Here is a 25,496-nt window from a genome sequence, read left to right on the forward strand (position 1 = left end):
AACAAAAATCCTTTTTCCCTCCCTCCACTCTCCTTTCTACCAGCACTCCCCCCAACCTCATCTTTGAAAAAGAAAACAAAAAAACAAAAAACCAAAGCAAAACCACCACAACAAAAGTTTGTTACAAACATGTAGCAAAATAAATTCCTGCACTGGCCATGTCCAAAAAAATAAGTCTCAACCTGAACTCTGAGTCCATCAGTCCTCTATCAAGAGGCCAGTTTCATCCTGAATGGTGATTGTAGCAGTGTGGCTGGCCATTGTGTGGATCAGAGCTCTAAAGTCTTTCAAGAAGAACTGTCTTTACAATAATGTTGTTTAAAGTGTTCTTGCAGGATCAAGTCATACATGCCTTCCCAGGCTACTCTGAAACTGTGCCCTTCGTTATTTCCTAGAGCAAAACAGTTTTGACATCATGTTGATATGCAGTCACTTGTCCAGCCATTCTCCAATTACTGGGGACCTCCTCAGCCTCCAATTCTTTGCCACCACAAAAAAGAGATGCTGTATGTACTTTTGTACATATAAGTTGAAGGGATTTTCAAAGATCATTTCTTCTAGGCTTCTACCTACTAACTCTTAGGGTTCAGGAACATTAGATAAGAAGCTTATATAAGCTATGGGACTATTTGGCATCGTTGTGAATTTGACCAAAATGAGTTAAGAGGAACATTCTGTGATGCCCTGGTGGGTAATTACAGAATAAAGTTCTAATCTAGAGACAGATCATGATAGGATCTGCTAGGTAGCAGTGCCACCTACAGCCAAGCACCAAAAACTACAGGTATACAACTCGGTATTAAGAGCTCCCTTTTTCAGGAAGAATGCCTACAGAAACGGTGCCCCCTACAAACTCTCAGTAGGATATAGTAACTCTTATCACTTCTATTCTTTCAACTTGAAGAGGAATTCCTTGGCTCCCAAATTCTTAATTTTTTTTCACTAAAATTTAGTAAAGGCAAATGAAGACTGAGACAGGCTAAAACTGGGCAATACTGCCAGCAGTGGCCCCCACCTGTGACTTGAACCTTATCATACTTTACAACTTAAGTGTAGCTGCTGCTGTGGAGACTAATGGAGTAAAAGTCTAATTCTTCACACTCTGACAACAAATACACTCGAAGGAGAGGCAGCAGGGGAAATGGATCAAGAACTGGTGATGGAGTAAGAAGACACATCAGTGTGGCAAATCCTGTTTCCAAAATGTTACTCCAAGAAACCTCACAGGCTTGTTGTGAAAATCAGATAAGTTAGTGCTGGTACAATGCTCTGGGATCTCAAAGCACTATTTAAATTTTAGCTATTATTAATAACTATCATCATCATTGCTATTTTTAGTAGTAGCAGAAATGAAAACATCACTTCCACTCCCAAGATGAAGAGAAATCAAATGTTGGGATGTTAGTGTAGTTTGCAGGAAGTCTGGACAACAAGAGGAAGAATTCAAAGCTTTCCTATGCCTGACGTAACCCTCATTTTAGGTACTCTCACGGTAACAAGCTTTTAGCAACTTAATGTCAACTTTGACCCAACACTAATCTTCCAATTTGCACTTTACTGCTCTGAGTACATGGAGATATGCAGGACAAAAACTTTTTGAAACACATTGTATTTTGACAAGCTTATTTGGCCAGGAGCTAGGAATTAGGATACATGAGACATCACTGGATGCCATGCCAATTCAGGAGGTACAATCAACATCTCAGCTCACATCAGCAAAAGTTGTTTTTAAATTCCCTAAAGGCTTGCAATGAGTGCTTAAGTAATGCAATTATGGGGGCCAAAAAGAAAAAGAAGCTGCTCATATCTATTTCTACCAGAACTAATCCTTCTTTTAACAAGCCACCCAGTAACCTTGACAGACATCACCTGTCTCATTCATGTCAAACTGCCTTCTAGACTGCTCAGAAGCTGGGGGAGCTGAAGCATGAAGTATCAAGCTACTCACTCCCTAAGTGGATATACACACCCTTCTTAGCCATATATGATCTAGCCTTGTCTCTTGCTTCATTAAACTCCCAAATTAGAGAACCTATCATGGGACATTCTCTCAAGCATTTAGTGTGTCTGGTCCAAAAGATGGGCATCTTCTTGTACTATCTCTCTGGGAAGCGTGAAGGATAAAAGCTTGGTAAAGTGATGCCTTAGTTCCTTTGTTAATCCTGTAAGACTGATTGCCAACTTGTTTCCTTGATGAAAAGGGCTTCAGAAAGCATTTTCCATCGTCATGTTTAGTTAGAATTGTTCTTTTTGTACTAATTCCCTAGCTTCAATGCAAAGGGTAGAAGGTTTAATTTGCTCAATTCCACATAAGAGTTGAGATGACAGCAAAAGAAATAAATGTTTTCTTTTCCTTCCTACCATGAATAGGTTAGCAAACTGATTCAGGATGAAGAAGGCCCACACTTCTCTATTTCTCAGAAACCCATACTTATAGCTAGAAGCCTGGCCAAGAAGAGCTCTTCAAGAAGATGTCTGGTCCCAAATGTGAACAGGGTTATTTACAACTCTTCCACCCCCAGTTACCACAGTATAATTACCCATGTTTACAGGTTTAACCGTCCATGCTAAATGAGACAACATTATAAACACAGATTAGATTACAGGGGAAGAGAGTGAGGAGGGCTCAGCTAAATATAAGAACTTTCTTCTGCTCCCTGCTTACCACTGTACATTTATGACTATTATTACTTTACCATGAACGCTGGAGGTTTATTGCCCTTTAAGCAAACAGCAGACACCAGGCATGGTAGTTTAGGCTAATTGGAAGCAGATGTCCTTATTCCTGGTTTCTCTGAAGCCAAGACACGAGTATACTTGGGGTGTGCATGTGTTTGTGTGTTAAAAGGAGGGGGGGAAGAGGGTGCTCCCTTGAGAGCAGGTGGCTGCAAGAGACTTCTGGAGGTCTTTGAGGTAAAAAACAAGGACTTTTCATCTCTGTGAACACAACTATAATCGAAGCCCTTGATTTTTTATTGAAACTATAAAACAAAGGGAAGTAAATTTGCCTTGAAAACTCTCCTAAATCTGAACTTTCTCTTTACTGTGTTTCCATGCTTGTACCAGCAACACACAAAGAGAGTGGGAGCTTACTGAACCAGGTAATCAAGAGGTCAGAGAGTTGGCTTATTTAAAAGCCTCAGTCTCATAAGTTTTCCAGTGCCTTTTCTTTGGCTTGTGAACTCAAGCTTCTGAGCTTCAGAATGCTTTGTCAAAAGGGTCAAATAAAATTATACATCCACAATCTTAAATTTCTTTCTGGTCAAACAATTTCAACCAAAAATCAAGCTATACTTGCTGGCAAAAAAAGAAAAAAAACATTTTCACAGAGCATGGTATAAGCAAAAATCGAAAGGACTACATATAATTCTTCCCCTTTCACCATGAAGAGAAATGGATGTTAACTTTTAGGATTTACTGAAGGTAGGACGCAAGTTGAAACAAATCCTAATATATCACTGGGGCCAAATCAGGCTCTTCTATTACTATATTACAAAGAGTAAAAATGCTAAAGGGAGAGATCAGAATGAGAGAAAACAATCTATTTTGTCAGATGCCTACTAAGAATAAAGAAAGGCAAAGGCCCCTAGCAGATAAAACCCTTATTCTTTGCTAGAGACTTAGAAGTCAGGTCTCATTTCCATTTTCCACATTCTTCTTCACAGGAAGTAAAATATTCTCTTTGTTAACTTAGCCAGGTCTATGTATACATCTTACCTATTTCAGAGGCTGGTACAATAGCCTTCCTAACTGGTGGGGATTCTATATGTAGTTAGTTTTCTAATGTTTTACTGAGGAATAAAATACTATAATGTTTGGATTAAAACTTTGAAAGATACTATTTAGTTAGTGAATTTGAATACAAAAAGGGGGTCTTTGTTTAAAGTCTGAACAAGAGAATACCAGAGGTGTGGAGGTGGGGGAGGGGCAAAAGGAAAGTAAATGGTTTCAACTGTGGAGGAGAGCTTCAGGAGCGATACTGTCAGCAGTCACTGAAATGCCCCGCTTTGATAAACAGGTTATTAAGACAGGATCAGAACAGCCAGCCAAAGTGGAAATCATAATAGAACCTAACCACTATCAACCTAGGGTAGGTCAGGAGAACAGGGAAATAAGGGCAGTGATGTGACAGTCTCTGCTCAAATTGAGCATCCTTGTCTGACCACCTCCTAGCTCTCGGGAGGTAGGACTCACCAGGCTGAGAAGTTTCTTGCTGCTGGAGTGTTGTGTTTCCTTTTGTTGTTTGGAGACAGAGTAGAGGCGATAAGGCCAGATCAAATCTCCCCCACTTAGCCAGCTCCCTCCCTCTAAAAACCCTCAAAAACCTCAATGCAGGTGACAAACGGCTCCCTCTTCTCTTCAAATATCCCCCTACCCCTGGCCCTGCTGTTGGGTGATAATCCACCTGACAGATGGCTGGTTCCCATTGTAGTTTAGAACCCTAGGGTGAAAGAAAGGAGATGTAAGGCAAAGACTTGGTCAGAAGAAGGGCGGGCACTTCTGTCTACCTCACACTTTCACCATACTGACAGAACTAAAAATGGAAAAGCTCTGGTTTGGAAGTTAGACCCAGAAGCTAGAAACTTCTTTTTAAATATTAAAAATCTACAAGTTTCACAAAACTATATAATTTAAAGTTATGTGGAGGAAGCAGATTCCACTCTCTTAGTATCATCTATTTTGTCTCTTGTCTCTATAGCACTTACTCTTGGGCTGGCCACACATAAAAAAGATGGCAGCTCGGTGACCTGGCAGCATCGAATCAAGGAGGTAGCGGATCTTCGTTGGTAGATGACTTGGTCTGAATAACCACTCACTGCTTTACAGTGGCTGCTGAACACTAGAGACTAAAAAATAAAAAGTGAAAAGTTAATGCCACTAAGGCCAGAATATTTCAAGCTGCTTCATTATAAAATCCTCTCCTTCACCTTTTAAATGCTGGCACCCAGGTTATTATTCTTTTTGATGGAGACCTCTTCCATTCATCCTCATTTAGAAATATATAGATGTCAAAATACAGCACAGAAACCCTTCTGTGACGTCCTGGGGTTGTAGAAGCATACAAATTTCCATTGGATTATTTCTCCCCAATCTTGTAGTTCCTAGTGAGCAACTAGGCAAAAAATCTTTTTGACAGTTCTCTATTTTTTGTTGTTTGAATCTAGAATTAGGGATACTAGTAGGAAACCCTTCTATGTGGTGATGGCATGCACCACACAATGTATGGTACTACAGAGAAAGTCCCAACATTTTTGGACTTGGAGCTTTAATCCTCGATTGGTAGAGTTCACTCCTCTAATGAGAAACGTGTAAAGACTGTGGTCTCTTAGGGACTCAGTTCCTAATGTGACGTTCAAAATTCTCTGACTCTAGCTTTTTATGAATCCTTGGGTCAAAAGGCACAGTGTGGGATGTGGCATAAGTTTTCTGCTCACCTCAGAATAGTTCACTCAGTATGGTCTGCCTCAGTCAACAATATATTAGGTAGAGAAAGAATCAGAGAGTAATACCATGTGTGATATGATTCAGTTATAAATCTGTCTCTTGCAGCTCTTGGTAACCTATCATCCCTTCCCATTCTCCTGGTATTTCAACATCCTATTGCAGGATGGGGGCGGGGGGGGGGGGGGGGGTGGTCATGAGGAGAGTGAGGCAATTAATACTAAAAGGGATTAAAGTTGTAAAAAGAAAAAAAAACACACCAAAAAACATTTGGGCTAATGTGTATTTCTCCGCCAAGTTCTCAATGGTGAGATTGGGCAGGAAACAATAAAAAACATGCAACAGAATGCAGGATTCTGCCTTCAAGGAAAGGCACTCATTCTTAAGAAAATAACTTAAAAGACGCTAAGAACCAAAATACCTATAAATGCTCATTAAATAGTGCCTGAAGTTTAGGCCTCTGTTTCCTGACTCGTGTATCAACTCCAACTCTGTCATATGAGAACTGTCCCTCCTTGAACTCTGTCACATGGAATTCAAATTAAATATTCACGGCAGGGTTGGGGCAAGGTATAACAGATACAGTGGAAAAAGAGCTTCCGAGCAGCCCAGATTCACATCCACAGGAGGGGTACCCAGATACGGTTACAGAATAGAGTCTAGGAACTGTGTGACCTGAGATCGCTTACCAAGGGCAGCAAAGGGAAATGCCAGGACTTGAGCATCTGTACTGCTGATAGAAAATTACACTCCTGTTACTCCAGATGAAGGTACAGAGGAAAAGAAGGGGGGGGGCAGGGAAACACATTTTATCTGCTACAAGAGGATAAAACTAAAAGGAAGCAGTAAGGTGCCAGAAAAGAGGATGAGCCTCATTAAACAACTCTAACTTTGTTTTTCTGAGAAGAACCAGATTATGTTCAATGTATGAGGGTGTAGTCAGGATAGACATTTGTTTCAATGAATGTGTGAAAAAGCACTTATTACATGCTTAGTACAGACCAAACACCAGACAAAAGTATGCCATCTCTACTCTAATTGGAGAGAGAACAGATAAAAGAAAGCTTAGCTGTAGAGCAGACAGAAAGACCCAACTGCAAGAGGATGTGACGGTGAGGTGAGCAGTCGGGCCCAGAGGTACTTAGGCTACTTAAGTGACAGCTGTGGGAAGAGGCAGAGGTAGTGCAAGTGGCAAGGCCTGGTGGTCCTACTTCTTATCTGGAAAAATGGAGTTCCATCTCATTCAAACACTGCAATAGTTACTCAAGGAGACCAAAACAAGGGGAAAGTAGGGTACCCCTGGGGGAAGTGGCTCTTCCTGCCACCCAGCTGTCTGAACACGTAGGATTGTGGTTTTTCCTTTTCTCTGGATTCTTGGACGAGCTGCTCTCAAAAATTTTGTTAACTGTTTGTTGTTGTTTACTCATTTTTCAGTCATGCTCTTTGTGACCTCTCTAGGAGTTTTCTTGGCAAAGATACTGGAGTGGTTTGCCATTTCCTTCTCTAGCTCATTTTACAGAAGAGGAAACTAAGGCAAACAGGGTTAAGTGACCTGTCTGTGGTCACACAGCTAGTAAGTGTCTGAGGCAGGATTTGAACTCAGGAGGAAGAGTGTTCCTGATTCCAGGCCCAGTACTCTATCCACTGTGCCACCTAGCTGCCCCATACTCTTAATTTTACCCTTCTAAATAATGATTCTGAAAATAAATTTTGGTAATTGCTTACATACACCTCCCTATAAACAATCTCTAAACTTAATAAATACACTTTAGGAATGTAAACAAGTCTGCTCTACTTTCTACTACCACAAAATAAAACTGTGCTCCTTTTGTATAATTTCCACTAATAATAAAATTTCTGGAATTAGAAAAAAGTTAGCAACAGTCAATTGACACATGAGGATGCCATTTGTGTTTCAGCAAGAACACCCATGTGGCAGAAGCAGAGGTAGTTGGTACCACGTACTTACTGCCCAGAATGTCTACCTGATGTCTTCCCATTCATAAAGTTAGGGCTTGTCTGCAAAGGATTCCCAGCTAAAAGTTCTAAGTCTAATCCTTCTGAGGTAAATATACGTATCCCTGTTCAGAAAGTTAGAGGACAGATCCAAAAGGTAAAGAAAATTGAAGCAGATTAAGTCTTCTCCTGTTCCAATACAGAAAAGGTTTGTGAACTTTCATAGGAATCCAGAGAGAGAAAAAGAGGTTTTTTCTTTTACTGAGGAGGGAGTAAGGATAGGATGAATGTTAGAATCAGATCTGTAGTACAAGACAAATTCCCAAAATAAGGAATAATAGTTTATAATTTCAAACCATAGTTCACGTTTGGACCACAAATTAAACTGTTCAGCTATTCCCCAAGTGATGGGAATCTCCTCAATTTCCAATTCTTTGCCACTACAAAACGAGCTACTATAAACATTTTTGTACATATAGTTCCTTCTTTCATTTTTCTTTGATCTCTTTGGGATACAAAACTTATAGTGGCATTGCTGGGTCAAAGGGTATGCACAATTTTATAGCCCATTTGGCACAGTTCTGACTAAGAGGTATCTTGGACCCAGTGATTTTACTGGTGTAGAAACTCATGATGAGGAAACTGGCTCAACTGTAGGTAGACAACTGCTCTGCAACTTATAATCTTAAGAATTGCCTAGGGGTATAAAGAAGTTAAGTGACTTGCCCAAGGGTCACAAAGCTAATACCTGTCAGAAGTAGAACTTGAACTCAAGTCTGTATCCACTGCATCATACTGGCTCAGTAAGGTTAATTATCATGAATTATTATATTCTTCTTAAGAAATAGACCATAAACTCCATAAAAGTAAGGAAATTATCATATCTTTTCTTCTGTGAGGCAACTGGGATTGAGTGACTTGCCCAGAGTCACACAGCTAGTGAGTGTTAGGTATCTGAGGCTGGATTTGAACTCAGGTTCTCACCACCTAGCTGCCCCCAGATAGTGTCATATCTTAATTTTGAATATCCCCCAGTGCTAAGCCCAGTGCTTTATACACAGTAGGTACTTACTAAATATTTGTTGATCTGTATATCAATTTGTTGATTTCTACAAATATTTATTGATTACAGGTTCAAAGATTTAACTAGAGAAGACCTCTTCAGGAAAATGCACTCATTTTACTAAAGAAGACACTAAAGTTCAGAAGTAAAGTGTCTTGATCAAGGGTACAAAGGTAATAAATCAAAGAGCTAGGATTCAAATTTGTGTTACCATATTTACAGCAAGTGTTTCTGATAAAGGCCTCATTTCTAAATATACAGAGAACTGAATCAAATTTATAAGAATACAAGTCATTCTCCAATTGATAAATGGTCAAAGGATATGACTAGGCAGTTTTAAAATTAAGAAATCAAAGCTATCTATAATCATATGAAAAATATGCCCTAAATCACTACTGATTACAGAACCGCAAATTAAAGTAACTCTGAGGTACCACCTCACATCTATCAGCTTGGCAAATATGACAGAAAAGGAAAACAGTAAATGTTGAAGAGGGTGTGGGAAAATTGGGACACTAATACACTGTTGGTGGAGTTGTGAACTGATCCAACCACTCTGGACAGCAATTTGTACTATGACCAAAGGGTTATAAATCTGTGCATACTCTTTGACCTAGCAATACCACTACAAAGTCTGTATCCCAAAGAGATTAAGAAAAAAAGAAAGAAAAGGACCCATGTATACAAAAATATTTATAGCAGCTCTTTTTGTGGTGGCAGAGAACTGGAAATTAAGGGGATTCCAATCAAGTGAAGAATGGCTGTATATGATAGTGATGGAATACTATTGTGCTATAATAAATGATGAGCAGAATGTTTTCAGAAAAACCCGGGCAAACTTAAATGAACTGATGAAGAGTAAAGTAAGCAGAATCAGGGGAACACAGTACACAGTAACAGCAACACTGTACAATAAGTAACTGAATGACTCAGCTATTCTCAGTAATACAAAGATCCAAGACAATTCTGAAAGACCTATGATGAAAAGTGCTATCTATCTACTTCCAGTGAAAGAACTAATGGAATCCAACTGCAGACTGAAGCACACTTTTTTGGTCTGTTTTCTTTCACAACATGACTAATATGGAAATGTTACACATGTATAACCACTATTAAATTGCTTGCCTTCTCGAAGGTGGAAGGGGGAGGAGGACGGCAGAAGAGAATTTGGAATTCAAAATTGTAAAAAATGAAGGTTAAAAATTGTTTTTACATGTAATTGGGGGAAAAAATTTAAAAACCAAAACCAAAACCACTTCTTGAGATCTGGGCATTAAGTACTTCTCTGACTGCCAGCCAAAAAGTTACTAATGTTTTTTGCTCATCAAAAAGTTCAGCCAGAGGAACAGTTCCAAAACAGTGAAACAATAATGTTAGAATCCCATACATTAGTAAAGCTTGTTATTTTGCACATCAAAGAGAGTTCATAATTGAATGTTAATAAAAAATAAAAGGAAGGGCATTGTGTCAGAGAGCCCATTGGGAGCAGACAGTCCAAATGCAATCAGCTTAGCCTATTCAATGCTATACTTGACCCCACTGTCCATTTATAGTACCTCTCCAGGTACATTCACTGATGGACTAACTCAACAGACTTCCAACTGCACACCACAGTTTGAGAAACAGGCATTCTTTCACCCCTTTGAGTTTTCGTGTGACAATTTTAAGGGAGAGGCATATCTGCAAAAATATCTGTAGTATTCTGGGGCTTACTGAAATCAGGTCAATCTTAACTTTGAAGAGGAACAACTGGAGATTTTGATCATCTGTAACGAATCCCTCTTGCAATAGAGCTACATCCCATTCTTTAATTATATCAACTGCATATGATTCCTTATTCAAACCAAACTTTTTAACATATTAAACCCATTTTCTCTTCCACGGAAATCAAGAACAACTGGTCAATAACCTTACATAACACTCATTCATGTATCTGAAGACAGCCTAATCATTCCACTGTCTTTCCATTTCAAGGATAAAAACTCCAACTTTTAATCTGTCTTTATAACAACTATGAGCCATCCATTTAATTAACACTGTGCTTTCCTAAAACCTCCCAATGTGTAAAGAAGGCAGGTACAATGACAATGCGTACATAAAGAAATCCCTGAATTCTCTAGTGCTGGTATAAAATTATTTTGCTATACACTCTAGGACGCCCTCAGAATATGGTGACATGGGAACTGGAGTCATGTGTGATCCGAAGTCACTTAATTTGGGGGCTTTAGTTTTCTCATCTATAAAATGAAGGACTTGGGCTTGATTATCTCTAAGATTGCACTTTGCTCTAAACCCATGTGATTTTGCTTTTTTTCTACCCACTAAAGCAATTACTTTTCCAAATATACATCAGAACCCCTCCCTAAGTCTGAGCTTTTCTAACTGATGAGTATTTGACATACTTCCAATTTCTGTCCTCTCAATCACTTAATCCCTTACAATTTGGCTTGAACTGAACCATAATCCATTCTTGGATTCTAAGGACTTAGTTATATATTCAAAAAGAATCCCAAGTTACTCATCCATTTAACTATGGCAGGGGAAAGAGAGAAAAGGGCAGATAGGAAAGACGGAAACGTGCCAGGCACAATGCTAAATGCTTTACAAATAACTCATCTGATACTCATGACAATCTTGGAAAATAGGTATCATCATTATATTATCTTTATTTTGCAGTAGAGGAAACTGAGGCAGACATATGTTAAATGACTTGTCCAGGATCATACAAGTAGTGTCTGAGGTTGGATTTGAATCCAAACCCATTAAGGCCCAAGAACAGATAATGTAAAGATCACTTGGCTTAGTCAAAAAGAGAGCAAAGAACCTAGGTTCAAATTCTGGTCTTTTTACATACCACCTGCATGACTTTGGGCAAGAATATCCCTTCCCCTCTATGAACATCAATGATCTCATCTGCAAAACGAGAGGACTGGACTGGACGTGTCCTGAGGTCTCTTCCAGCTCTACCTGAACTCCTATGAACTGCAATCTGTCTTGAAACACTATAGGCATGATCTCCCTAAAACGTGCACCATAGAGCACTTAGTACAGTGTTACACACATGGGGTATTCACTCAAGAAATGTTTGTTGGTGGTGATGACAACACAGAAAAAACCTCAAAAGGAATTGCTATAAAGGCTCTGGTACTTGTAACTAGGGGGCAAAATGGAGAGTGCCAGGCCTGGAATCAGCAAAATTCTTCTTCCTGATTTCAAATCTGGCCTTAGACACTTACTAGGTGTGTGAGCCTGGACAGTCACTTAACACTGTTTGCCTCAGTTTCCTCATCTGTAAAATGACCTAAAGAGGGAAATGGCAAACCACTCCAGTGTCTCTGCCAAGAAAACCCCAACAAGTCACAAAGAGTTGGACACAACTGAAAATGACTAAACCACTAATAACTAGAAGACTAAATAAATCAAGGAACATATTAAATGACAACAATTGAGGAAACAACAAGTTAAAACAACTGGGAGGAAAAGAAGGGGAAATGGGAATAATGGTAATGAGAGAACCAGTTAAACAAATTTTTAGATTTCATTATCAATTTTCCCTACAATTTAATTACAGCAGAATACACCAGCAGATTTCTGATTCAATTAATTAAATATCTGTCATAACCTCACAGTGCTGTCTGAGTTTAAACACTGGTGTCCAAAACAGGGAATGCACCATTAGGCTGTGAAAAACTGAAAAGGGTGCAAGTTTAACTAGATGTTTTCTAAGGTCCGGCATTAATACTATTTGAGCATAAATAATGAATGAAACATTCCTCAAGCATTAACTCAAGATAAAATAGGGCATAACAAATTTTTGAGAACACAGAGCTTTTTAGGGTCACAAAAGGAACAAGGTTATAGAACACAAGTGTTAACAAATCCACAAACTAATTTTATTCTTTGAAAAGTTATTTATGAGTCATATTGGCATTCCCCATAGACTCTCTGGCATTTTCTATCAATAATGGGAGGGAGTCCTCCCCTCTCAGAGACATCACTCATAATGCTCTGGAAGCCAACTCCACTTTCCCTTCTGCATTATTGATCCCAACCACAGAGGCTAGAAAGACTCAACAACACCAATCAATGCTGGTGAAACCAACAGAGGCAAATGAAGTCATAAAAGCTCTTCAGATGACCACCTTATTTTAAAAGGATACAGGAGAAATCCCTCCAAAGAACCTCTTGCATTCAATAAAGGTCTACAATATTTACTTGGAATCCTTATAATCTCTAGGAAATACAAGACTGGAGCTTAGGTGCAAATTTTTCAACATAATTTTGGGTACTGGAGGGAAGAGGATCTAACATACATAAAAATCTCTAAGTATAAAAGAAATATACAAAAGAAACGCACTTTTAAAATAGTGAAAACTGAGGACACAAAGGAAAAAAAGTATCATTAGTGAAAGGATAAGTTAATCTAGGAAGACTTCCTAGAGGAGGTACATGACTCCAAAAGAGACAACACATAATCAGAGGTAGAGTAAGAACATGAAAAAAAGCTTTTGGTTCAGGAAAAGTTAGGATCAGGAGACCTTTCAGTAAGTCAACAAAGGCCACATGAGAAACAGAAGAAATTTGGGACTTAGAAGAGGAAAGTCCACCAAGTGCTTATTCTAAGGCCTAAGGCGGAACTAGATTATAGCAATTTTCATTTAGTGTGTACTTACTTTATTCTGACTACAAAATGACTTTTATTATATGTGAAATAAGTGTTATCATGTCTTAATGACTTACCTTAAGTGGCAAAATGACTAGAAATGCGTGTGGTTGGCTAAATTTGGGTGTAAGGGAAAGTGGGGACAAATACTATGCACCAAAATGCATCAGACTTATGAGTCTCTTAATGACATTCCTTATCTGAAATACCATGACAAAATGAAGCATACATCAAACCTTTCCCTCCAAAGACAAATAAATGGGGCATTAAATATTCAAAAAGTTTTACAGATATCTCCCCTAATAACCCAGTTATACTTTCATTAAAATACACTGACCTTAGCTTTATTAACTTGCATAGCTTTTTAGTTATTCACAAATAGGGTCAGTTAGAAAACTGTTACTCTTAGCACAAGACATAGAAGATAGGAAAGAAATGCTCCCTTTGGCTTTCCTAAATATACAACATGGACCTTATCGTGTAATATTGCCAAGTAAGATGTCTGAGATTAGCCCTGAGATTTCTCAGTTCTGCTTGCCTCAAGCAATAGCACGATTTTCAGCATCACAGATGGCCTAAACTAGATGGTACCACCAGAATGAAAAGGCATACCATCAAACCGAACTGCCACACAGAAGGCTCATGTGTTATGTGATATGCTACTTCAAATACAGATATTCAATAGGTACATGAAGTGGGGTAGGTCAACTGTCATCTTGGCATATTTCTAGATCAGGAGCTAGGGGAAAAAAAAGATCATGGCCTATATATGTACATGGGTAAAAATTCTAGGCATGTATTATGTATCATATTTGGAGGCTGAATACAAGAGGATACCTGTCCTGCTTCTTATCCTAAAGGCCTCACACAACCTTTATGGCCCCTAAAGTCTGTGAGAATCAGCAAAACATCTCTCTGACTCACACTTAAACCTATAGAGTTTACTTAGGTTTTGTGAAATGGTATCAGGAGTTGGGGATCCCTATCATGGTTGGTAAAGCTCTGTTGTAATGTCAGTAAACAACAATAACAAGCATTTATTAAGTGCTTATTATATGCCAGGCATCATGCTAAACAACAGGGGTACAAATAAAACCAAGAACACGACCTCTGCCCTCAAGTTCACATTTAAGGGGGGGAGATGACATACAAATAACTATTTTCATAAAGATCATAAATGCAAGGTCATCTCAGAGTGGACGCACTGAAGGTGGGGGCAGAGGAGGTGTACCTCAGAAAGGCCTCTTTCAAAAGGTAGGATTTGAGCTGAATCTTAAAGGAGGCCAACAGAGTCAGGAGGCAGAGGTGTAGAAAAAGAGTATTCCAGGGATGGGACTGTGAAAAGGCAGAGATTCTGAACTATCAGGTGTGAGGAAAGAACAACAGCTGGATCACAAATCGAAAGTTGGGGAATAAAGTGTAAGACCACAACAGTAAGAAAAGACCAGGTTATAAAGAACTTCAATGCCAAACAGAGGATTTATAATTGATCTTGGAGGTAACAGGGAGCCACTGGAGTTTACGGAGTCAGACATGCACTTAAGGAAAATCACTTTGGCAGCTGAGTGAAGGATGGACTGGAGGAGGCAGACCCACCATTAGGCTACTGCAATAGCTTAGGCAAGAGGTGATCATGTGAGTAGAAAGTAGGATGTATTCAACAGATGTTGTGAAAACAAAAATGATAAGAATACAACAGATCATAAGTGTGGGTTGAGTATGAAGGAGGGAGGAGTTGAAGATGACACCAAGATTGAGAGCCTGGGTGACTAGGGAAGAGTTTTAAGTCAGAAGGATCAAGTTAAATACCAAGGCAGAACTTGATCAATGCAGTTTTTAAGGATCGGAAATGTCTACTGATGCCTCTATCTAAAACTTATCATCTTCTTTAACCAGAACACCATTTCTTCCATTTGTTTCAAAACACCAAAAATTCCTGATGGGTAATGGAAAGCAAATATTCAATTACCTAGATTCATTCGGTTCATCAATGGTTTCAGAAAACTCTACTCAGAAGTTATAAGTTCTTATCTTTGAGCCCTTCTATTCATTACCTTGCTTAACTCCCTTCACTCATACTCTTTGACACAGGTTTTTTTTCACTATGTAAATAGGGGTGATATCTTGTTTGACTCACTGTTTTCTGTATATTGTGAGGAATAACAAAAAATGATGGAAAAGCACTGGTCAAATTTAAAATGGTAGAAGAATGTAAAATACAGCAGAACACTAAAATGTACCTCATTATGACAGACTTATCTCTCGCACTGACTTGATTATCATCACACAAAGCCTTGAAATGTCAGTTATTTCACAAAAAGGTTGTAAGCACCATAGAAAAGGCAGAGATGTATGTCACACTTCTTTGTACCCTCCATAGCAAATACTACAAGATACTGATATATAGTAAGTTTTTAATAAAAATGTACTGATTGATTCAGGTATATCTGGAGTCACATTACATCCATCAAAACAAAACGACTATAAATTCTGACTTAACATAACACAACTTGTAAGATGAATATATATCTTGTCATCAAGTAATTCCAAAGCAATAGTCGTGATAGAGTTAATTTTCATCAGGTGATGCCAGCTGTCCTGTTTAATGCGACTAGACCTCACTATCTCCGCTTCTGGTGTTCCAGGCTTTCTGCCTATCTCATTATTGGTTTTGTACAACTAGAACAGTCTTTCCTCTCAGAGTCACATAAAGAAACAAGGGAAAAGAAAGATTATCCTAAAAGGGCACCAATTTCCCTACACACCTGTCCTATTTAAATAAATCCATACAAAACGGTTTAATGCTTCCTTTTGTATTAACAGAAAATGAAAACGAAAATCACATGACCCTAAAATAGCTAGTGGAGGAAAAAAATGAGCACAACGTGGACAAAGCATGAAAAGCTACCAGAATGAGGTAAAAACTCATTTTCTCGGTCTTGTCAAAAACCTCTCATGAAGGTTTTATTTGAAGAAAAAGTGCAGTTTGGGGGATAAAACAGAATGATGGACATTAAGAAACAATATTCTAAAAAGGAGTCACTTTGGAAACAAGAGGGAAGAGGAAGCACAATTACCCAGAACAGTAACTAGAGAAAGCTCAGATGTTTCACCTACAATGATAATATTTATATTTATATAGGAATTTAAGGTGTGAAGTGTTTTACAAATATTATCTCATTTGATCTTCACAACAAATCACATAAGGTAGGTGCTATTATTATACTCATTTTACTGCGGAGGAAATTGAGGTAGAAAGAAATTAACTGACTTGCTCATGGTCCCACAGCTAGAAGTGTCTGAGGCAGTGATCTGAACTCAGGTCTTCCTGACTCCAGGCACAGTGTTCCATCCACTGTATCCCCTGTCTTTGCAGTAATATCAGCAGTTCAAAAGGTTAGGACAAGTGGTGGCTCTTTTAAGACACAGACTTTGTATTCTTTTTGCTCTCATCAATAACCACCTCTCACATTTCTCTATCCCTCTCTTTTAAAAGAAGACATCCTCTAAGTCTTCCTGCCATAAAACTGGACAAAGCTGATGAGTGGCTCTAGATACAACCAGTGCCCAGAGAGAACCTTGTCTGATTCCCTGCTTTGCAGATCTCACTGGAGACAAGGGAAAGCTCAGAAAAGTGGTTACAACTGTGGCTTACCTGTAACAAGGTGCAGCTGGAAAGGTTGGGAAAGGAGAGGGGGCAATCAACCCCAAGGAGGAAATCCTTATTCCTCAGATGTCGAGGATTCTGCTGGCTCTCCCCTTGTGGCTCTCCCCAGGAACGCAGCTGATGGAGCCTGTAGGAGGCTTTCAGAGACAGGAAAAGAGCTAACCATCTGAAATAAACCACAGCAGATGTGCTTATTCAATGCTCCAAGGAGAGGTTTCGAGGTTCATAATGACTGAACCTCACATATGAACATATGAACACATCTCACTGGTGAAGGACGAGCATTTGAAAACACCCTTGATTATTGTCTGTTTGATACCATGTCAGCTGGTTATTTTTTAAAAGAAGTAACAAGGATGAGAGGTCCAAGAAAATAATAAAGGGTAGACAGATATTATTTTTGCATGAATTCTACACATGAATTATAATTACACCATCTTTTTTTACCAACCAATCTTCCAATTCATTTGTCACTAATCAAACAGGTAAGTTTTGCTTACCTTGCCAAAAGTCCCTGAAGCATGAGGTTTGCCATCTCTGCGGGTGACACATCAATAAATCGAAGGAAAGAGAAACAGCTTTCTTCATTAACACCTGGAGTAACAAATTGGGGATGTTAATCCCAACAGCAAGCTGAAATTGTGGAGTAAAGAGCACGAAGCCGTCTTGCTAAAATTTGGATCCCAGGAATTAGGACATGCTACTAAGGATTTTTGCCTACCATAATGGTTCAAACACTGATTGTCTTTCATCTATAGGGTACTGCTCCCCAAAGAGGTCTTTTAAAGAAAAAGCAGAGGCATCTAGGAGGTGCAGTGGATAGAATGCTGGACATGGACTCAGGATAGACCCAAGTTCAGATCCAGCTTCAGACACTCACTAAGTGTGTAACCCCTGGACAAGTCACTTAACCTTGTTTGCCTCAGTTTCCCCATATGTAAAATGAGCCAAGAAAATCCCAAATAGGGTTACAAAGAGAAAGATACAACTAAAAAAAAAGAACAACAACACTGAAAGGTAAAAGCAACAGGAGACCACACTCAGGTTTTATAGAAATCAGATTTGGAGAAAAATCATGGCCTATTTTTGGACAAATATGGCAGTTAAGATTTCATTCCTGTTATGAAATTTCAGACTAGCTATTTGTTGGAAGGTATTTCATGACAGAGAGAGGGGGTAAAACTTTTGAAAATTCCATGCAATGAATATAAAAGTCTAATTAATTAATCTTTCCCAAGGGAAATTGTTTGGCTTCACACAAGACAGAACACTAAAAGCAGTCAACAACAAAGCCATGCTGATACATCAGGAAATTACTTGGACAGAATATTTTTACCCCAAACCTTCTAAATTAAGATCACTTAACTATTTTAAAGAACATTAGAAAAAAAAAAGGTAGCAGGCTACTCAAACTAGGCAATCATAGGCCAAGGAGCTGAGTAAACCTTTTTGACAGAGAAGTCCATCTTTTTTTATAACACTTACTAAACAAAACAGCTGATACGCTGAAAAACCCTTCAAATGCCTTCATATTTAACACTAAGATACCTACCCTTCCTGTGGAAGAGAGACTGCTGGATATAATCTGGTGCAAATGGTGAAAGAAGAACTCTTAACCACCTAGAAAACAAAGTTTAAAATGAAAGGTGAAATCTCAACTTTGGCTAAGTTAGGTTCTATCTTATATCTATCGAATATTTTTAGGTTCTGCTCTGTTCTCACTTCCAGGAATGTGGGCTACCAGGTCCTAGGGCTTAGTAACTTGTTACTTCCATGAAGCAGGAAAAAATTATGTGAAGTTCAAAGAATATAAATAATTCAGGAAAGAAAATGTATCTGGCACCAGGATAGAAAAGTGTTTTGTCTTGTTTCTGTACCATATTTAGGAAGCACATAATTCCAGACCTGAAAGTATTACATCCTGTGTTAAAAAGGGACTCTGCACCTTAGGTCTATTACTCACAATAACTTTAGATAAATTAATAGTTAAGTGTTGTCATGGTTAGAAAAAGCAAACTGTATCCAAGCAACATATCTGAACCTTGATTCCAGTAAACTAAAACAGATAACTGGTTATGAGGATAGTACTAATTGCTTTTGTAAACAACATACCTATTTTTTTTTCTATAGCAAGAGCTTCCTCAACCCCTCACAGGGAATGCATTTCTTTTGAAAGAAGATAAATTATTCTCCATGACGTATCAAGCGTAAGGGAAGAATAAGTTGAAAATTTCTTTCCACTTGATTCTTCCTTATTCCATAATATATATGGTAGGTAACGTGCTACAATGTAGTATACATCTGTTTTATGATTACTTATACTTTTACCCTACCACTTTATCACTACTATTCTCCAGAGAAAGTAAATTTGTTTAATGGAACTCAGTGGTCACAGGACAGGAAAAAACATGGGGAAATATAAATGCTATTCCATGAACACAGTGAGCTACCTCTTTAGTGACAAGAATGCATTTTGCCAAGGAGACATGCATGCCCCACCCCCCAAAATCATAAACAATGTTCAGCATAGGTGCATAAGGACTTGTGGCCCACCATCTGTTTTCCCATGCACACATACATACATGTTTCACGGGCACACCCTGATCTGAAAGAATTATGACATAAACTCCAAATCCTAGAAAAATAGAATCCATCTTTTGTAATGGTAGGCAAACAAGAGGTTGGTATTTGCTGACCTGTCCCGTGAATGATTAAAGACCCTGATCTGTCCATGGCGGTAAATAAACTTGGAAATCTGGTATGGCTTTAGAGTGATATGAAATGGCGACCATGTCTCTTGCCGTTCAAAGAGTTCTGGATGATTGCACACCTGAAAAAAGAAATCAGTCAAAAAACAGCCAAATAATGAAGTTGCCACATTATGCTAAAAAATAACCATTCAGGTAAACAGGAAAAGGAAAACTTCAATGTTTAGTGAGTTCCATTTATATTCACCATTTTTTTTGCCATTCTCTTCTTTGATCAATGAAATATTTGTCATAAACATGAGGCCTTCTATCTACACTAGAATTAGGGAGCTACTCAAACTCCAAAGGTACCTCACAAGACTTTAGAGTGTTTTACAAATCTTAAAGCTCTGCTAATAAAGTACTATGAGGTTTGGCTTAAGATTAGCTGGTATAGCTCTGGGGGTGGTTGGCCCAAGTACTAGGCAGGCCTTACCTTCCTGAACTGCATGACCAGATTCATGAGGCTACTGGTGGTATTCTGTGCTTGCTGGGTGGAGCCCATTGAGGACTGCAACAGATCCTCAATGGAAATTTTGTTCTTTAGTGCCTGATATAGCAGTTTCTGTCTACTGGTCAGTTGGCAATACATCCAAATCTCAATCTGAAAAATAGCAAGAAAATTAATATGTAGACATATCCTCCTTGTGAAAAGATCAGTAGCGCCATTCCAGATCTTAAATTGTATTATAAAGCAGCAATCATCAAAACTGCTTGGTAATGGCTAAGAAACATAGCAGTGAATCAGTGAAACAGATAAAGTATGCAAGACACAGTAGTCAATGACTATAGTAATCTACTGTTTGATAAATCCAAAGACCCCAGCTTCTGGGATAAAAACTCACTACTTGACAAAAACTGCTGGGAAAACTGGAAAAGAGTACGGCAGAAACTAGCCATAGACTAAAATCTCACACCATATACCGAAATAAAGTCAAAATGGATTCATGATTTAGATATAAAGGCTGATACTGTAAGCAAGCTAGGAGAGCAAGAAAGAATTTATCTATCTGATTTATGGAGAACAGAAGAATTCATGAACAAATAGGAGACAGAGATTACAAAATACAAAATGAATAACTTTGATTACAATAAATTGGAAAGTTTTTGCACAAACAAAGCCAATGCAACCAAGACTAGAAGGAAAGTAGAAAACTGGGAAAAAATTTTTACAACCAGAGTCTCTGATAAGGGCCTCATTTCTAAAATATATAAAGAATAAAGTCAAATTTATAAGAAAACAAGTCATTCCCCAACTGATAAATGGTCAAAGGATATGAACAGGCAGTTCTCCAAAGAAGAAACTAAAGCCATCTATAGTCATATGAAAAAATGCTCTAAATCACTATTGATTAGAGAAATGCACATCAAAACAACTCTGAGATGCCACTTTACACATATCAACTGACCAACATGACAAAACAGGAAAATGATAAATGTTGGAGAACATGTGGGAAAATTGGAACACTAATGCATTGTTGGGGGAACTATGAAATGATCCAACCATTCTGGAGAGCAATTTGGAACTATGCCCAAAGGGCTATAAAAATATGCATACCCTTTGACCCAGCAATAGCACTTCTAGGGCTATATCCCAAAGAGATCATACAAATGGGAAAAAGACTCACATATACAAAAATATTTATAGCAGCCCTTTCTGTGGTGGCAAAGAATTGGAAACTGAAGGGATGCCCATCCACTTGGGAATGGCTGAATAAGTTGTGGTATATGAATGTAATGGAATACTATTGTGCTATAAGAAATGATGAACAGGCTGACTTCAGAAAAACCTGGAAAGACTTGTATGGTCTGATGCTGAGTGAAGTGAGCAGAACCAGGAGAACATTGTACGCAGTAACAGCCACGTTGTGCAATAACTAATATTGATAGACTTAGCCCTTCTCAACAATGCAGGGATCTAAGACATCTCCAAAGGCCTCATGATAGAAAATGCTATCCACATTCAGAGAAAAAACTCTGGAGTCTGACTGCAGATGGAAGCGTACTCTTTGCTATTTTTTTTCTTCTGTTGTGTTGTTTCCTCTTTCTGGTGGTTCCTCCTATTGGTTCTAATTCTTACTTACATCACTAATGTGAAAATGTGTTTAATAGGAATGTATATGTATAGCCTATATCAGGTTGCATGCCATCTTGGGGAGGAAGGGGGAGAAAAATTTAAAACTCAAAAGCTTATGGAAGTGATTGTTGATAAATCAAAATAAATTAATTAAAAAAAGATCAACAGCAGAAGAAAGTTTCACATATACTTAAACCAGAATATGCCATATAGAAATAAATACTCAACATGTAGAGACAATAATTCTACCTTTGTGATTTAGGATACTAGAAAGAGGTGTTTGGTTTTTTTTAAGTTAACAGCACTAATACCTAAACTACTTTCTTCTACTGCAATGTTCTTTTTGTCAAAATTCATCAGTACTTGGTTAAGGATGATCTGGAAGAGGGACAATTTGGCACAAAGAGAGCTACAGGTTCACTGACGTAATGAGAATCCATTTAGTGTGAGATATTTTACTTGTGGATTTTATCTAGTTTACTTCTATTTTCTTCACTTAGCTTAGTTTGTTTGTGGATGCTGTGGTTTATCAGTCATGAGATAGCACAAATGGCCACAATCAATGAGGAATAGAAGGGAAAGGTCACTTCTATTCCTTTCCTTTGGAATAAAGGATCCTTGCTGTTACCATCAATCAAGAGCATCAATTAACAAACATTTATTTATCATCTACTGTGCTTGGGGTAGGGAGCAATAAGCATTTATTCAGTGCCCATTATGTGCCACACACTATGCTAAGCACTTTACAAATATTATCTCATTCAATACTCATAACAAACCGTGTGTGTGTGTGTGTGTGTGTGTGTGTGTGTGTGTGTGTGTGTGTGTGTGTAGGTGCTGTTATCATTACTATTTTACAGCTGAGGAAACAAGCAGACTGAGGTTAAGTGACTTGCTCAGAGTCCCATAGCTACCAAATGTCTGCAGGCTGGATCTAAACTTGGGTCTTCCTGACTGAAGGCACAGTGCTCTATCCACAGAGCTACCTAGCTTTCTCCTAGTACCATGCTGTGCTAGGTGCTGTATGTGAAAAAATAAAACAATCCCAACTTTCAAGGAACTTTCATTCTAATATGGAAACAACAAATATTCACATAAGTATGTATAGGATAAATACGACGAGAATGCATGTAGATAAATAAATAGAAGTTAGTGGGGGAAAAGTGAATTTGAAGGTAATTACCCTCTGAATCTCCTTCGCCCAGGAGAAGAGAGAGAACTGTGGGAGAGAACTGACTGGGAAATGAAAACAAACCATAAAGGTCAGGACAGAGGGACAGTGCTATGGAAGGAGAGAGATAAGGGTACCCCAAAATGTTCTCTCCTCACCTTGTCTGACAGCTCATTTTCCACATCCTTCTTGATTCTTCTCAACATAAATGGCTTCAAGATCATGTGTAACCGAGACAACTGATCTGAAATGACAGGTCATACCACCAACAACAGACAATTTTGAGTTAGCACAAAAAGCCAAAAATACAAGGATGCTCCATTCATTGCCTAACCTAGTATTCATATACTGCTCACTTGCAGACCAAGAATTCACCGTAAAAGAGGGACATGAAATTTTCTCAAATAGGAACCCAAATTTTTTACAATTTCTTATTGATGTGCCCATATTCTGTAATGGTGTCTTCTGGGGAAAAAAAAAAGGTTCTTTGTAAGTCTTAGTAATACACACACACACCACCCCCACACACACCACACACACACACACACACACACACACACACACACACACACACACACACACCCCTTCCCTACTTTGTGCAATGTTCTAAATGGGCTGTCAAAGAAAAAAGAAAATATATTATACTGTTCAAAAAGCTACCATCTTTGACCTTAATATTGCCTATTTAAGACATGTGACAATCAACAGATGGAGAAAAACAAACCAAAAAACCCTTATGGCTCTTTTGTATTATACTGGGATAAAAATGACTGTTCACAACGACTCAATTTGAAGGAGAAAAAAACACAAGTATGAGGTTCTTTATATTGGTTGATTAAGAAGAAATGAGAAGACCCACAGTGATAACTTACTCTCATCAATGGCAGACTTGTTCTCAGCATGGCTCTCAATGTCCTTGGAAAACCACTCATTAAATTCTTCATGGGAATCAAATAATGTTGGCATGATGAAATGTAGCAGAGCCCAAAGCTAGTAGTAAAATAAAGGAAAAATGACTATCAACAAAGAGACAGGTGCTTTTTAACCAAACATCTCCAGATTTGTTAAGTGCCAACAGACACCATGTAGATAGCTGCATTCTTCATCTCACTAAAGACCACAGGCTTTCCACGTGTGTTTCCCTCTCTGAGTACAAGTTATATGGAGTTACCTGTACTACAGCACATTTCTAGGTTTAAAAAAAATATTAGCTTTTGCTCATTTCAGATTTATTGTAGAACGGGATCAATTTCCTTTTAAGAAAAAGGTTAACTCTTAAGTGTCCAGGTGTTTTTCTTTCATTTAAAACTACAGGGTGAAGACACCACCAAAAGGCAGTGGACACATGTTATAATATTTGGATGCTAAACTGATGAACGCAGACATTTCTCTTCCCTGCGTGATGCCCACCTCGGCCATAGTGTTCTGAATAGGGGTCCCTGTGAGCAGAAGCCGATTTCGACACTGGAACTGCAAGAGGATCTTCCACCGAACACTGCCAAAAAGAAAATCACAGAGTTAAGTTAGTGCAGAGTCCATTTTCTAATTCTTTACTGGAAGCTGCACAATAAAATTCACATGGTATATCAATTCAACTGAAGTATCAAATCATCAAAAAAGCACGTGAATGTACTCTTCTGATCAGTTTTGGACTTTGAATTGTCTCTAACATCCTGAAAATGCATTTTCCTCACCCTTCTTTTCAGAAGTGGGGAACTAGGAATGTGGGACATAGCATATATTGTCATACTTAGATGACACATAGGTAAGTTTAGCTCAACTCCTTCCCAACCCCCACAAACCCCCAAATTTTCTTTTTTTTTTGTATTTGTTATAAGGGCTCGTTGGTTGTCTGGGTGACGGACAAGGAAGCAATATAAGAGAAATGAGCTGATGTAAAACAAAAGATGTCAATAAAAATATTGTTTGACAAAAGAAAACTACAAAGGGACCAACTGTTCTAACATGACACTTGAGCCATAGAATAATATGAAAAAACTCAGGTCTTTCCTAGGAAGAAAAATAATTCCTTATGAATGAATGTTCAATAGATTTTTTCTGCATGTTTCTTCCATGAGACAGATTTTCTGTTAAGTTTATCTAAAACATGATACCACTAGATATTCACTTGTGTGTAGCAGGTAGGGCTTCAAATTCAGGTTTGAAGTATCTCCAATGTGTGTGTGTGTGTGTGGAAAAGAGTAAAAAAAAGGAATGATCTGATAATTCCGATGGGTAGAACCTCAAGAATGTTCAAATGTGCTTTTGTTTGTGAGTGCTGGTAAACATTTTTTCAAGTTGTTATTTATATTTTTATTTCTCTTTGTAAGAACAACTCAAATGATTTGAATGTTTTTCATTAGTGATACGAGTTTTACCCTTGACTAAATTTTCAAATTTTATATTTGTTGTAAATTATTTGCAAGTCTGTCATTTTTCTTTTGATCTTGATCTTTTTGCTATAAACACATTTTTAATTTCTATGTAATAAAGAAGGAGGATAGAGTTGGTCTCAAAGCCAGAAAAACTAATGCTCAAGGCCCAACTCTGACACATACTATGTGCCCACAGGCAAGTCATTTTATTCCTCAGTGCTCCAGGGCGGGCATCAAACTCAAACAGAAATGGGGGAGGACTCTTGTGGGCTACACATTAATATAGTTTTAAAACATACTATAACCTATGTATTGTTGTATTTTTATTTATTTTG

General features: G+C 38.2%; 1 protein-coding gene across 1 annotated transcript in view; it reads right to left on the reverse strand.

Annotated features, from left to right (window-relative positions):
* INO80 (INO80 complex ATPase subunit) overlaps positions 1 to 25,496 on the reverse strand; it is a 117,636-nt gene that overhangs the window by 37,108 nt on the left and 55,032 nt on the right. Inside the window, exons 17-25 of the mRNA XM_021009233.2 lie at positions 24,197 to 24,281; positions 23,659 to 23,776; positions 22,945 to 23,030; positions 19,975 to 20,142; positions 19,488 to 19,621; positions 18,344 to 18,411; positions 17,292 to 17,385; positions 16,780 to 16,957; positions 4,707 to 4,847 (exon numbers count right to left, since the gene is read on the reverse strand). Of these exons, the coding sequence (XP_020864892.1) occupies positions 4,707 to 4,847; positions 16,780 to 16,957; positions 17,292 to 17,385; positions 18,344 to 18,411; positions 19,488 to 19,621; positions 19,975 to 20,142; positions 22,945 to 23,030; positions 23,659 to 23,776; positions 24,197 to 24,281 (1,072 nt within the window). The remainder of the gene's footprint in view (positions 1 to 4,706; positions 4,848 to 16,779; positions 16,958 to 17,291; positions 17,386 to 18,343; positions 18,412 to 19,487; positions 19,622 to 19,974; positions 20,143 to 22,944; positions 23,031 to 23,658; positions 23,777 to 24,196; positions 24,282 to 25,496) is intronic.

The sequence above is a fragment of the Phascolarctos cinereus genome, unplaced genomic scaffold (genome assembly GCF_003287225.1).
Source record: "Phascolarctos cinereus isolate Bilbo 61053 unplaced genomic scaffold, phaCin_HiC Scaffold_3;HRSCAF=262, whole genome shotgun sequence".
In the NCBI taxonomy this organism is placed as follows: domain Eukaryota; kingdom Metazoa; phylum Chordata; class Mammalia; order Diprotodontia; family Phascolarctidae; genus Phascolarctos; species Phascolarctos cinereus.